Source organism: Athene noctua, chromosome 20 (assembly GCF_965140245.1).
Source record: "Athene noctua chromosome 20, bAthNoc1.hap1.1, whole genome shotgun sequence".
Lineage (NCBI taxonomy): Eukaryota > Metazoa > Chordata > Aves > Strigiformes > Strigidae > Athene > Athene noctua.
Window position 1 is genome coordinate 11,799,013 of NC_134056.1, and position 11,944 is coordinate 11,810,956.

General features: G+C 53.9%; 1 protein-coding gene and 1 long non-coding RNA gene across 8 annotated transcripts in view; both read left to right on the plus strand.

Moving 5' to 3' along the window:
• RGS3 (regulator of G protein signaling 3) overlaps positions 1–4,330 on the plus strand; it is an 86,174-nt gene extending 81,844 nt beyond the window's left edge. For 5 of the 6 annotated variants that reach the window (XM_074923633.1, XM_074923634.1, XM_074923636.1 and 2 more), the window contains 4 exons: positions 1,174–1,275; positions 2,027–2,088; positions 2,785–2,951; positions 3,042–4,330. In XM_074923633.1, the coding sequence (XP_074779734.1) occupies positions 1,174–1,275; positions 2,027–2,088; positions 2,785–2,951; positions 3,042–3,227 (517 nt within the window). In that variant the 3' untranslated portion in view covers positions 3,228–4,330. Of the gene's footprint in view, positions 1–564; positions 1,062–1,173; positions 1,276–2,026; positions 2,089–2,784; positions 2,952–3,041 lie in introns of those variants that run through there. The other variant, XM_074923637.1, reaches the window with a different exon arrangement.
• Positions 4,331–8,010: 3,680 nt separating this feature from the next.
• On the plus strand, positions 8,011–10,006 carry LOC141968767 (uncharacterized). Of its 2 annotated transcripts, none has more exons than XR_012634922.1 (3): positions 8,011–8,172; positions 8,683–9,046; positions 9,134–10,006. It is a non-coding gene; the product is annotated as an uncharacterized LOC141968767 (long non-coding RNA). The 2 variants fall into 2 exon arrangements; XR_012634923.1 differs by having other exon boundaries at positions 8,683–8,827.
• Positions 10,007–11,944: the final 1,938 nt, after the last annotated feature.

Below are 11,944 nucleotides of genomic sequence, written 5' to 3' on the forward strand. Positions count from 1 at the left end.
GTTGCGGGGTGGCCTGGCCATATCACCCTGGTGGCACGGTCAGCCTTGGTGCAGGATGAGCATCCCCTGCAGCCCCCCTCGTCCCATGGTGTCATGCAGGTGCTGTGCCACGAGGGGACAGCATCGTCCGCGCCTGCCCTCGCCCGTCACCTCTTCCACCTCCTGCTCCCCTGCCTCGGCCCCTGGGAAGCCCTCGCAGAGCCAGGCTGGGGCTGGGCTGGGGGGGTCTCATTTTCCCATGACACTTGCCAAAAATCTTTGTCCTGCGTGGTCCTGGTGGCAGTTTCCTGGGGGAACTGGAGCCCCGTGCCCGTGTGTACGTCAGTCTGTCTGTCCAGGGAGTGGGGACCCGTGCAGGTGGCAGCCTGGGGTGTCTGTGCCCCAGCACCCCTTGGTGCCAGGCCCAACCACCCCTTTATGGAGGTGTCCCCGCGGCCATGCCCCCCCCCCCCCCCCCCCCCGACTGGCACCGGCGAAGGGCAAACACCAGTGGGTCACGGGTGGGCTCCCGGCTCTGTCCCCGCAGGGGGGAAAGGGAGAAGCGCCGCTGTTCCCGCTCTGCTCCTAACGCCCCTCAGCCCCGCCGCCGGCCCCGCTGCCTTCCCCGGGATGCCTGTGCTCTATAAATAGCCCTCGTAAATCCCCGCCGTGATTATTTTCCCTGCCGTCTCTTGAAAGGCCCCACTATCCACCCTCGGTGATGATTTTTCCACCTTTCCTCGAGTTTCCCCAGCAACGGCGGAGCCGTCTGCAACAGCAGCGGGGCTGACACAGCCCTCACTCACACGGGCCTCGTTCCCCCCACGCTGCATTTAAAGCTCCTCGGGCCGAGCCCTCCCACTTCCGCGCTGGCCGCACCGGGCGGGAGCGCGGCACGGAGCTGGCGTCACAGCACCCGAGCGTCTGCCCGCGCTGGGAGCCGCTGCACCGGCCGTCCCAACAGCCATGCCCTTTTTCCGCGACCTTTCCAAGCCCCAGCCGCTGGAGTTTCACGCAGAGATGCTGCTGGGCGTGCAGAGACCCCACAACGGCAGCCTGCAGCGCCGGCACACCATGAAGGAGTAGGTGGTGGGCACGGGGCAGTGGGTGACGCGCAGGACGAGGCTGCTGGCGGGTCTCCTGGGTGTCCCCCCAAACCCTCGCCTGCCTGCTAAAACTTGCTCTTCCCCCTAGAGCCAAGGACATGAAGAACCGGCTAGGGATTTTTCGGCGGCGAAACGAGTCCCCAGGGGCCAACCCCTCCGGCAAGCTGGACAAAGTGCTCAAATCACTCAAGTAGGTGCTGTGAGCGGGTGGCGTGGGGCTCAGGGGCTGTGGGGGCTCGGGGATGAGCTGTGGCTGGGCTGAGGATCACCACCAGGGAGGCTGGGGTCACCCTGTTTGGGGCAGCTGTGGACAAACTGTGTTTGTATCTGGAGGAGCATCAAAAACATTTGTTGGCTGAAAATTCCCCCTCAGACGGGTGGGAGGTCTGTGCTCGGGAGGCAGCACAATGGCAGCTTGGGCTGGAAGTTTCCCTGATGACTGCTTTCTCCTAGTCCCTGTACGTGAAACTTTTAACTGGCCAGAGGACGGTTTGAAAACCCACTTTGCTCTGGAGATGCTCCAGCAGCCGGAGATGAGCCCTCCCTGCTCTTGTGCCCAGCTACTTATCCGACTGCTTAAATGGTGTGGCTGAAATCCCTGCTGTCTCGCAGCCTCCTGAGCTTTGTCTGGGGCTTTTCCAATTCTTGCTCAGACACCCCAAGTGGCGCGGCTACCCCGCACAGACCTCCTTAAATCAGATTTTCTTCCTGCCAGTTTCAAGGCAGAGGTTTTCTTCCATTAGAGCCACCGTGGTGCTGCCTGGCTCTGCCTGCCGATGCTCTGGCAGCGCTGCTGCCAGCGTGGGAGCCAGGGCCAGCCCTACTGGGGCATACAGCATTGCTTTATAAGCTGAAAATGTTTTGCTCGAGCTGTGTCGCAGCAGGCAATGAATACAGCTTTCACAGCTTCACTTTGCCAACGTGCTGTCCTTCTTCTGCAGGCCCACTCCTGAGGAAGCTCTCAAGTGGGGGGACTCCCTGGAGAAGCTGCTGTTGCACAAATGTAAGTGTTTGCCCATCTCTTCCACCTTTGTTTGCTGCCGGGAGACTATTCAGACACCTGCATGGATAAAGCTGGGATTTCCTCTTCATCCCTGCTGGTGTTTGGGGGTAGACAAAGAGGAATGAGGCTGCCCCTTGCCTGCACCCCTTATGCTCTTGCCCAGCCCAGGGGGGGATTTTGTGATAGGGGCTGGGGAGAGCCATGGCTTGGCTGCAACCCTGCTCCAGCTTGGGGGGGGAAAGGCAGTGATGTGTGTCTGTGCTCGATTCGGAGTGGGATTCGGATTCTGTGCAGTGGGTCCATGAAGGAGGAGCTGCTTTAGACCATCCCCCTTCTCGTGTACCACAGCTGAGGCATCCCACATCGTGAGCCTGTCCTACACCCGGCCCCCGTAGGGGTGGCCAGGGGGTCCTCTCCCCTTTGCTGTCCCTGCTCCAAGCCCAGCCTCCCTCTTGTCTCTCCATGCATGCAGTCAGGCTGAGGACTGCAGACTCAGCACACAGATGGCTTGTGTTGCCATGCTTGGCCTGGCAGCGTCATTGCTGCCTGCTTTGCACAAGGGCTCTCGAGGGATTTTTAGGGGACACTGTGGGGAGGTAGTTTAAATTGCACCTTTCAAGGCTGCTGGGCTGAGAGTCTCATGGGGCTGTTCCCTGCCTGCGAGCTGGCAGTAGAGACGTGTCCCTGTCCCCACAGATGGGCTCGCTGCCTTCAGGGCCTTCCTGCGCACCGAGTTCAGCGAGGAGAACCTGGAGTTCTGGCTGGCCTGTGAGGAGTTCAAGAAGATCAAATCCCAGTCCAAGATGGTCTCCAAGGCCAAGAAGATCTTCGCTGAGTACATCGCCATTCAGTCCTGCAAGGAGGTGAGGGCTGGCTGCCACGCTGGCGCGCGGCTCCACGGCACAGCGGCTGCCTGGGGAGCTGCTCACCAGCGCTGGTCTCTCTGCCTGCAGGTCAACCTGGACTCCTACACACGAGAGCACACCAAGGAGAACCTGCAGAACATCACCCGCAGCTGCTTTGACCTCGCGCAGAAGAGGATTTATGGGCTTATGGAGAAGGACTCGTACCCCCGCTTCCTCCGCTCTGACTTGTACTTAGACATAATTAACCAGAAGAAAGGCAGCTCCCCACTGTAGACCCAAGGACTCTCTCGGGGCAGGCTGGGAGCTGTGTGTTTACATGAAATCGGGTGGCAGAGGCCTTCCCGGGGGACGGCGGGAGCGTGCCTTCCTGCTGCCGTTTGTGCCCCCAAGCCATATTCCTGCAGCAGACGGGTGTGGGGCGGCTGAAGTCACCGAGCATGAGGCTGAGGGGACCAACAAGCCAAGCAGTCTGGTACTGCTCCATCTCCCCATCTCACCATAGCTGGTACGACGCCTTTGGGGTGACTTCGGCATGGATACTAGCCAGGAGGGAAGCTCCCACAAGACTACTGTGAAGCATGTGCCCGAGCTGCGAGTGTTGCTGGAAGGTGACAAGTGATCCCGACTTGGTGAGGAGGAGGAGGACTTGTGCAGGGCTCTGGCAAGGGGACAACAGCACCGACGTGAACATCGTCCCTGGATAAAAGACTTCTGAACTGGACCAGCCCCGTGATGCTGCTGTGCTTCCCTGTGCCGGTGATGCCTCCCGGCTCCCCCAAAGCAGCTATCTTGCAGGAGCCCGGCGCTTCCTTTGCTCGTGGCAGGTCCCCCCGGGAGCAGCGAAAGCCGGGTCCTTCCCCTGCTCTGGAGGTGTGCAAGCCAACCGCCTCTTGCTCCCACCCCTGGTTTATTTATTGACCTCCTATAGCTGGACGCGTTGCTGTGTAATAGGAAATCCTTGTTTCCTTTCCTGTTCTGAAATTACAAGTGCAATATTTGTGTGTGTCGCGGCGGAGTTCTCCAGTGGAGTGGATGCCTTTTTTTTTTCTGAGTGCGTACATTTTCTGAGTTAGCAGGTTTTATCTGACAAAACACGTTCCCTAGCAGCGGGCCGCTGGGGGAGCCTGGGTGTATATATCATGCCCTGACGACGGAGGGTTTGGTGATGGAGAAAAGCAGCTCTGTGAATCAGATGCTCTCCTTACTCTGGATAACAATATTGTTTTGAGAAGCGGGGGTTATTGCTGAACCTGGCAGAGCTGGACGGACTGCCTGCCTCCAAGTGCCCAGTTTACAGTGCGAAGCATCTCTGCAGCTAGCAAAAATACCTTGTCATGGTCATAGGTAAATAAAAGGAGAATATAATTTCTTGTAGCTGCCTTTTCTTCGTGGCATGTTTCTCAGCACTGGCAGAACTGGGTGAATCTGGCTTCACCGAGGAGCATAAAATCCTGTTACTGCATGGCTAAAGATGGGAAAATCTGATTCCATGAATTTCTGAGCTGTTTTTTATGATGGAGCAGCTGCCAGATGTTCCTGAGGCCAGCCCTGGGTGTAGCCCCGCAGGAACACAGAAAGTTTTGCCCAAAACGAGTCTGTTCCCAGGGACTGTGTTAGCTGTTTAAACACAGCAAGGCATGAGCCTCTGGACGTGGAAATGCCCAGAAATATAAGTGACCTAGTGTAGCTCCAGGTCCCTCTGGGGACACACCAAAAGAAGCAACAAAAAGCCCAACAGTGCTATTTCAGGTCCCAGCTGCACAGCTTGGCAGGGCTGCTCCTCCCCTGGCAAAGGCAGCGCTTCAACAGCTCTGGTGTTATGATGAAAGCATTTTGTAAAGGCTGTTCATGGTGTATTTGGAAGCTGAAATGTCTTGTGCCAGTCACCTGCTTGTGGTCAGCCTCAGATAGCTCAGAGATGTCTCTGGGCTCGGGTGTCACCGGGCCATGGTGGGCGGTGGGGCGGCGTGGCACAGAGGTGCTGCTGGTGATGCCCAGGGATGGAGGTGTGAGGCTGCCCCAGCAATCCTGTCTGGGCACAGCTCTCCCCAGTAGATACAATCTCTTCTGGGAAACTGTCTGTATTTCCCTGTTTAAACAGCCAGCAGGTTATGGCTAGGTGGGGAAACTGAGGCAGAGCTGAGGGGACCCCTTGGGGGTTGGCTGGAGGCAGCAGGGTTTGTGGGGCGCCTGCCTGGCTGTCCTGGGGATCCTTTTGGCACCCCGGGTCAAGGCCCGTGGTGTCCCAGCTGTGACCTGGTCACCAACTCCAGAGCTGCTGGGACCCAGTGGGTCAGTGCAGCCTCCCTGCGAGTGCTGCCACTGTCCTTCAGGCCAGCCCCTCCCCTTTCTCCCAGCATTGCTGAGAGCCTTCATCTCCTTTTTCCCAGCTGGGAGGCTTTCCCTTCATATCTGGCCTCAGCACAGGTTTTCTTGCCCTTTCCTCACATCTTTCCATCACCCACATACTCTTGGCCTCCCCTCACTCAGTCCCAAGCCATCAGTGTTAGGAAACTGTTACTACAGGATGACTTTGTTGGCCCCCCCTACTTCTCCATGCCCCTGGGCTTGCAGAGGGAGCGCGCAGGGAACTCGTCTCGGGGGCTTTGTGAGTACCGGACAGCTCGGTACCTGCCGTTACCTTCTCTCTGCCCTAAACACCCGGTGCAGCAAGCTCTCCTGTGGCTGTTGGTGATGCCCAGGAGCACCCAACCTGCATAACCAGGCCTGGTTTCAAGCCCATAAGCTGTCTTGCTTACGTGAATTATCCGAGCCCACATGTCAGGGCAGGCAGCAAGGGCTGGAGCTCCTGCGGGACATGCAGCGCGGGAGGCTGGTGCGCAGCTTTGAATAAACACCACCGACCTGTCTGCAGACACTCCCTGCAGGGGACAGAGGCACTGGTGCACGCAAAAGGCGGAGAAATGGGGACCTGGGGTGAATTCCTGGAGAAAATGGAAATAGCCGTGCGTGAGCAGCATAAATTTCGTTATTGCTGTAACAGAATTTATTGCCGACCTGCCAGGTTGGCATGAGTCACTGCAAGCACCATCCCCACGTGCTTGGGAGGCGCTTGATTTCTAGGGGAGGCAGGGCTGGGCTGGGAGGTGGAGATGGCATTCCAGGTGCTTGTCCCATGTTTTCCTGGGACAACCAGTGCCCTCTGCAGCAGGACAGGTCTTACCATGACTCTGCAGTGACACCACATCCACAGCTTTGTCCCCTCTGTGCTGCAGGAGGGCAGCTGTGCCTCTGAGTCTCGGAGACTTTGTGCCTCAGACTGAAGTGTGTGAGAAACTTGGAGCATCTGGATGGGAACTGGATGGGGGGACATCAGCTCACAGAGGGGATTTGTTCAGGGAGAGCGGTGGTTGGGAGCTCCACTGCTCCAAGCAGCTCCTTCCTTTTGCAGGGGGAATTAGGGGATGAGGACTGTTACGGGGTCACTGAGCTTACAACACAAGCAGAAAGGAGACAGAAATGTCCTTGTTTAGCACAAAATAAGATGGCCAGGAAAAAATCCAATCCGGCTGCAAGGGATGCAAAGAAGAAATTACTGAGTTGTTGATGCCAATGAAACAAGTCTGAGCAATGAAAATGGAAATTAGGTATTCCTGATTCCTAATTTGAGACACAACCTCAAACCAACCAGAATTGCTGACAGCTGGGGGGATGTTCCCATGGCAGCAATGCTGAAATCACAGGGGGGTCGCCTGGGTGGGGATGGCCCTGAGGAGGGACAAGTGGTCTTTTGCAGAGAAAAAGCCATTACCTGCACCCAAGCCAGCCACCACCGAAGCCATGAAGGTGGTGGGTGGCACAGGGTGGTGACAGCGAGAGTCACTGCTGTCTTGAGCTCATCCCGAAGCTCAGGTGTGTGTTCAGGCAGCTGCCTGTGGACATCACTGCTGCCACGCTGCCGTTTCACACAGCGACCAAAGGCAACTTCCCAATGCGGAAACCGGTGCCTTCCGAAATGGGAGGCTGCTGTAGCGGACCTTATCTCAGCAGATAACTAGGATTTATCTCGGGGCTTAAAATTAGTGGTTGCTCAGTTGCAAGTAGTCACAACTCAGCTGTGTTTGTCATGTGCAAACAGGATAAAGTCCACTGAGGCGCGGATGCTCTCGGTTCATTTGTGGGACGAAGCTCACCAGGCTGAAGACAGCCATGAGGCAAAGCACCCCATGGGAAAGAAATTGAAAGGGAAAATGAGAATAATCACCAGAAAGTGCTGAATGCTTTGTTAGGTTCAAAAAATGCTGTGACCCCACTGGGAAAAACATCCTAAGGTTCTGGGTTTAACTTCATGGTTTCCTCACAAACCCCAAATAAACAGGACATGGGGAGGTTGGTAAATCAGTCTTACCTGTCCCAGGTGATGGGCCCTGACCCTTCAAATGTCTCTCACATCAGTATTTCATCAGCTTCCTAACACAGCAGCCAGAGACAGTTGCTGGGGTCACCTATGATTTACAAAAGCAAATGAAGTTCTGAAAATAGCTGCTATGTGAAAACACAGTTCAAGCTGCCGGGCACCTCTTGGATGAAGAGTTATTGGGAGTGGTTAATGAGCAGCGTGGGCATCCCCTGCTGGGGTTGTGCCTGTGAGGCCATCCTTGGCCAGCACCGGTCCTCACTTGCGTGCAGGTGAGCATCTGCAGTGTCAGGGGAAGTACAACTCTTCACAGCAAGCTGCACTCAGGTTGCAACGGGGCCTCATTTCAGAGCTGGCTAGAAGCCGTGAGTGTAAAGCCTTTCTCTTGTTTCTGCAAAAATAAAAAGTTTGTGCTTTTTACAGGTGTGCACCATGCCCTGAGACACTCTGGCAATGCACAGCCTTTACTGGGCTTTTCCAAGGCATCCATCCTGGAGTATAAACTTATCCAAATAAACATAACTTTCTACTGAGCAAATAATTCCTTGGACTCCTGATTAGACAAATATTCTCAGAATAGAAACAAGGCTACTTTGTAGCCATAGACTAAACATAGCTCAACAGCTAGATACTGAAACTGCAGACACAAGAATTCCCCTGCCCTGGTGAAACAGCTGACTTGCTGTGCGAGTCACTTAATCCCGCTCAGAAACTTACTAAGGCTTATCAGGAGCACACTGAACTCTTATTTGGGTAGCCGAGATGATCAGAAGCTGACCAGAGACCTGCCACGGGAACACCCAGTCTTCGATCGTCTGCACAGCGGGGATGGAAATCGCGGTTAGTCTGGGTTTGTTTGGGGACTTTTGCTTCCACTGGGTTTGATAAGGGCCAGGGGGTACAGAGATGTATTTGAGGACTCTTGTCCTTCCAGATGGTGACCGTGGGGCTGAGCTCAGAAAAGCCATATGGGGCAGTTCTGCAGTGCGATGGGGAGACCCAGCTCAGCACTGCACTGTGTGGGGTGTCATCCCGCCCACGGCAGCTACAAACAATGATGTCCTTCAGACTGTAAGGACAAGTGCCACCAACCCCTGTGGCTGGCATTAGCAATGTCATTCCTAAACAATCCAAGGGAGCAAAGAAGGAGAAAATAAAACACTTCTGAAGTAAAAATAAAAATAGGCAGACTCACATGCTGTCTGTCAAGGAAATAAAATATGCTCAGCTAGGTTGCTGCCAGGACAGGAAATCCAGCGGTGCTAAGAGTCCCCTGGGTGCCGCTAACTCATTCGGGAAGCATTGTTATGACCCTCTCATTCCTCATTTTCTGATTCTTCTCTGCATTAGGTCATTTTCACTCAGCTCATACAGCTCACACATTCCCTGGTGCTGGGGAAGGAAGGCAAATAATGCCAGCTCTCGGTCAGACTTGAGGCGCTGGGAAAGGCTGAAGAAAAGGTTGCTGAGCAGACCTGCAGGGCAGTGACACAGGGTGAGGATGAGGAGGACCTTGTCCCCAGAGTGACCCACCAGCATCACCCCCCAGCCTGCTTTGGGTACCACTGAGCTGTGCACAGGGCACAGGCAGAGACAGGGGTAATGAAGTGGATTCTCACCTTGGAAAAATCTGGGACCCCCCTCATCCTTTGCCTTCATCCCTTGGCAGAGAGCGAAGATGTGGGGGAGAGGGAGAAGAGCCAGGCAGGATCAGGTGGGGACTGGGGATGGGGTGTTGGAATAGGAGCCATTTGCAAGTAATTTCTTGTCCTTTCCTGAACTAATGGGGCAATTATTTCAGACACGTGTTTCTCATGGAAAGTTCCACCAAGCCCGTGCGTCAATTCAATTCATCGGTGTAGCAGTCCTGTTTTCCTTAATATGATCACAGTGTTTCTAGACAAAGACAAGTGGGTGAAACCTCCTGCTCCTGGGACTGGGGACAGCAGTGACCGGTCACAGAGTGCCAGACAAACCTCCTGGTCCAGGGCAAATCAAGAGCTTGGCAGCGAATGGACTCACATGCTGAAAGCCAATCTGCAAAGCTGAACAAACACCACTCTGCTCTTTGATGTAGCTCCCAGGCTTGATGCTAGATATTTGGATGAGTGCATCTGATTTCGTACCTTGTTCCTTCCAACCAGCTCAAGGATGTGGAGAAATTGGAGGGAGTCCTGCAGAGGCTCCTGAGGTGGTCATGGACCTCAGGCACAGGATCATGAAGATGGATGGAGTTCTAACAGCATCCTACAGCTTTGGGAAGGACAGCTACAAAGATGATGGAGCCAAACTCTTCTTGGTAGCACCAGTGACAAAATAAGGGGCAACAGCCACAATATGTGACAACTTTCAGACCTTCAGCCTGGACAACAGGAAAAATATTTTCCTTGTAAGGCTGATACAGTAGAAAAACAGGCCCCTAGAAAAGTAGAGGGTCTCCATTGTTGGAAGTGGTCAAGACTTGGTCAGACAAAGTCACAACTGACCTAATCAGGTGCTGGTGATATTCCTGGTCTGAGGGAGGGTTGGACTGGAGACCCCCAGGGATGCACCCCTGGCACACCGAGGAGTCTGCCCCTTGTTTGGCTGGTGGACGTGGGCAACGTCTTCCAGGACACAGGCACTGAGCCCATGGGAGATGTGGAGCAGAGGTGCAGCAGATTAAAGTCCTCACAGGAGCAGTGGAGATGAGTCCAGTGTTTTTGTACAAGAAAAAAATTAATTTCCGTGGCTTGGGGATGGGCCTATTGTGTCAGTGTTTGAGCTGCAAGAAGAGCTCCTTCCTTTTGCCCTCTGTCCAGCTCTGAATCTGTTTTATTCTGGGTAAAAGAGACCCGAGTGCCAGAAATTGGGCTGGGTTGGGCTGCGGGGTGATGACGTAGAGCTCAGGGTGACATCTCTGCTGTCTGCATCTGCCCTGTCCCCTGATTGGGCAAGCTCATCTCCCTAAATGATGTGACTATACAATTTTCATCTCCAGATTACTGGGTTTTCCAGAACTAATTTTTAGAATTTTTTTTGGTGCCACAAACGTGCCAACCACCCAATGTCTGAGCAGCAACCTGATAACTGTGCACGGATCAGACATGTGATGGGGCTACTGGATGACTCTTGCAGCTATTGCTCAACATGTTTCATTTAAACTGTCATTTGAATGCAAACAATTGACTTAATTAACTAGATGATTTTTCAGGTAAACAAAGTGTTGTTACGGGTAGGAAGTCTGATAAGTTAATACAGACAATCATTCATTTTCTAAAACAAGTAGAGAGGAAGGAAGTAGGATGGGAGTCCTTGCAAATCACGTTTTAACATAGTGTCAACTTTTATGGCTAAACCATAAAATAGTAGTCTCAAAGCACTGGCACAGCATTAATTAGATGAGAATTATGGACACACTCATTACTGCAGCTTCATTACAGCCCAGGAATTGACTCCGGCAGTGAGCGTAGTGGTTTCTGCTGTGCCTGCACTCATTTGCTGCCAGGTGCCCACATGTCAGGGAAATTATTTCCTAGGAGTGCTCACCACCCCTCTGCATGTGCTTTCCACCAGCCGAGATGCAGCCAGGCTGTTCACAGCAGATTGGACAATGTTCTGGGTCCATGTGGGTGGTTTTGGGATGCACGGTCTCACAGACCCCCCTCACATGGGGGCTCTGAGTGCAGCTGCAGACTGATCTCACAGGAGGAAATCCTTTCTGTCCTCTTTCTCTCTTACCAGAGAGGAGCCTGAGGAGCAGCTTTAGGGCCACCACTTGAAGATTCAGAGGAGTCTCAGCTTGGACCTGCTGGTCCATCACTGCAGCTGAAAAGGCTTCAAGGGCACTGGCCCCTCTGCAGAGGAGCGTTTTAGAGGGATGGAAGTTTGCTGGGAAATGTAGAAGCCCTTGCTGGCTCCTCATTCAGACATGCAGGTCTCCATCTGAGCTGGTCAACCAGAGACCTCTGTGACCTGCTGAGAGACACAGACCCCACGAGAGTTATTTACTCTCCTCCACAGGCACCCGTGTAAGAAGAAGAGACTGGTGTCTTGGCATGCTGCTTTGTCCCCACAAACCAGGACAAGAACTTCCAGTTCTCCTGGGTCTGGAGAGGCAGAGTCTTCCATGGAAGGTGGGAAGATACTTTTCTGCCTCTGTTATTGGCCACACAGGTCTGTGGAGGTGATCATGCTGCCGGTCAGCCAGCCTGAACGCTGCAGCGGGGGTCAGACACTGTAGATATTTTCCAAGCTCTAGTTTGGTTGGTCTGTTTTCTGGGTCTGTCCTCTTGTGCTGTTCTGTTTCTGGGGAAGGCTGAGAAAAGACAGGTTTAGGAGAATCAGATGGTTTTTTACCCTCAGGGTCCTATGTCCCCCACATGCTTTTGTTTAAAAAAAAAAACCAAAAAAAAAAAAAACCCCACCAAAAACAAACCCTGGATTTTTGAACCCATTGAATATGGCTCTTACTTCTTGGCTTGAAATCCTCTGTGCTCTGTGCTGTGTTTCTCAGGCTGAGGTTCTCTGCATGGGCCTTCTCACACCTGGGCTTAGCCTGCCTGTGCAAATAATTTTCAGGACTGCCCTGAGGAGATGCATGGGACCAACTCTTGCCGTAGCATCTCACTGG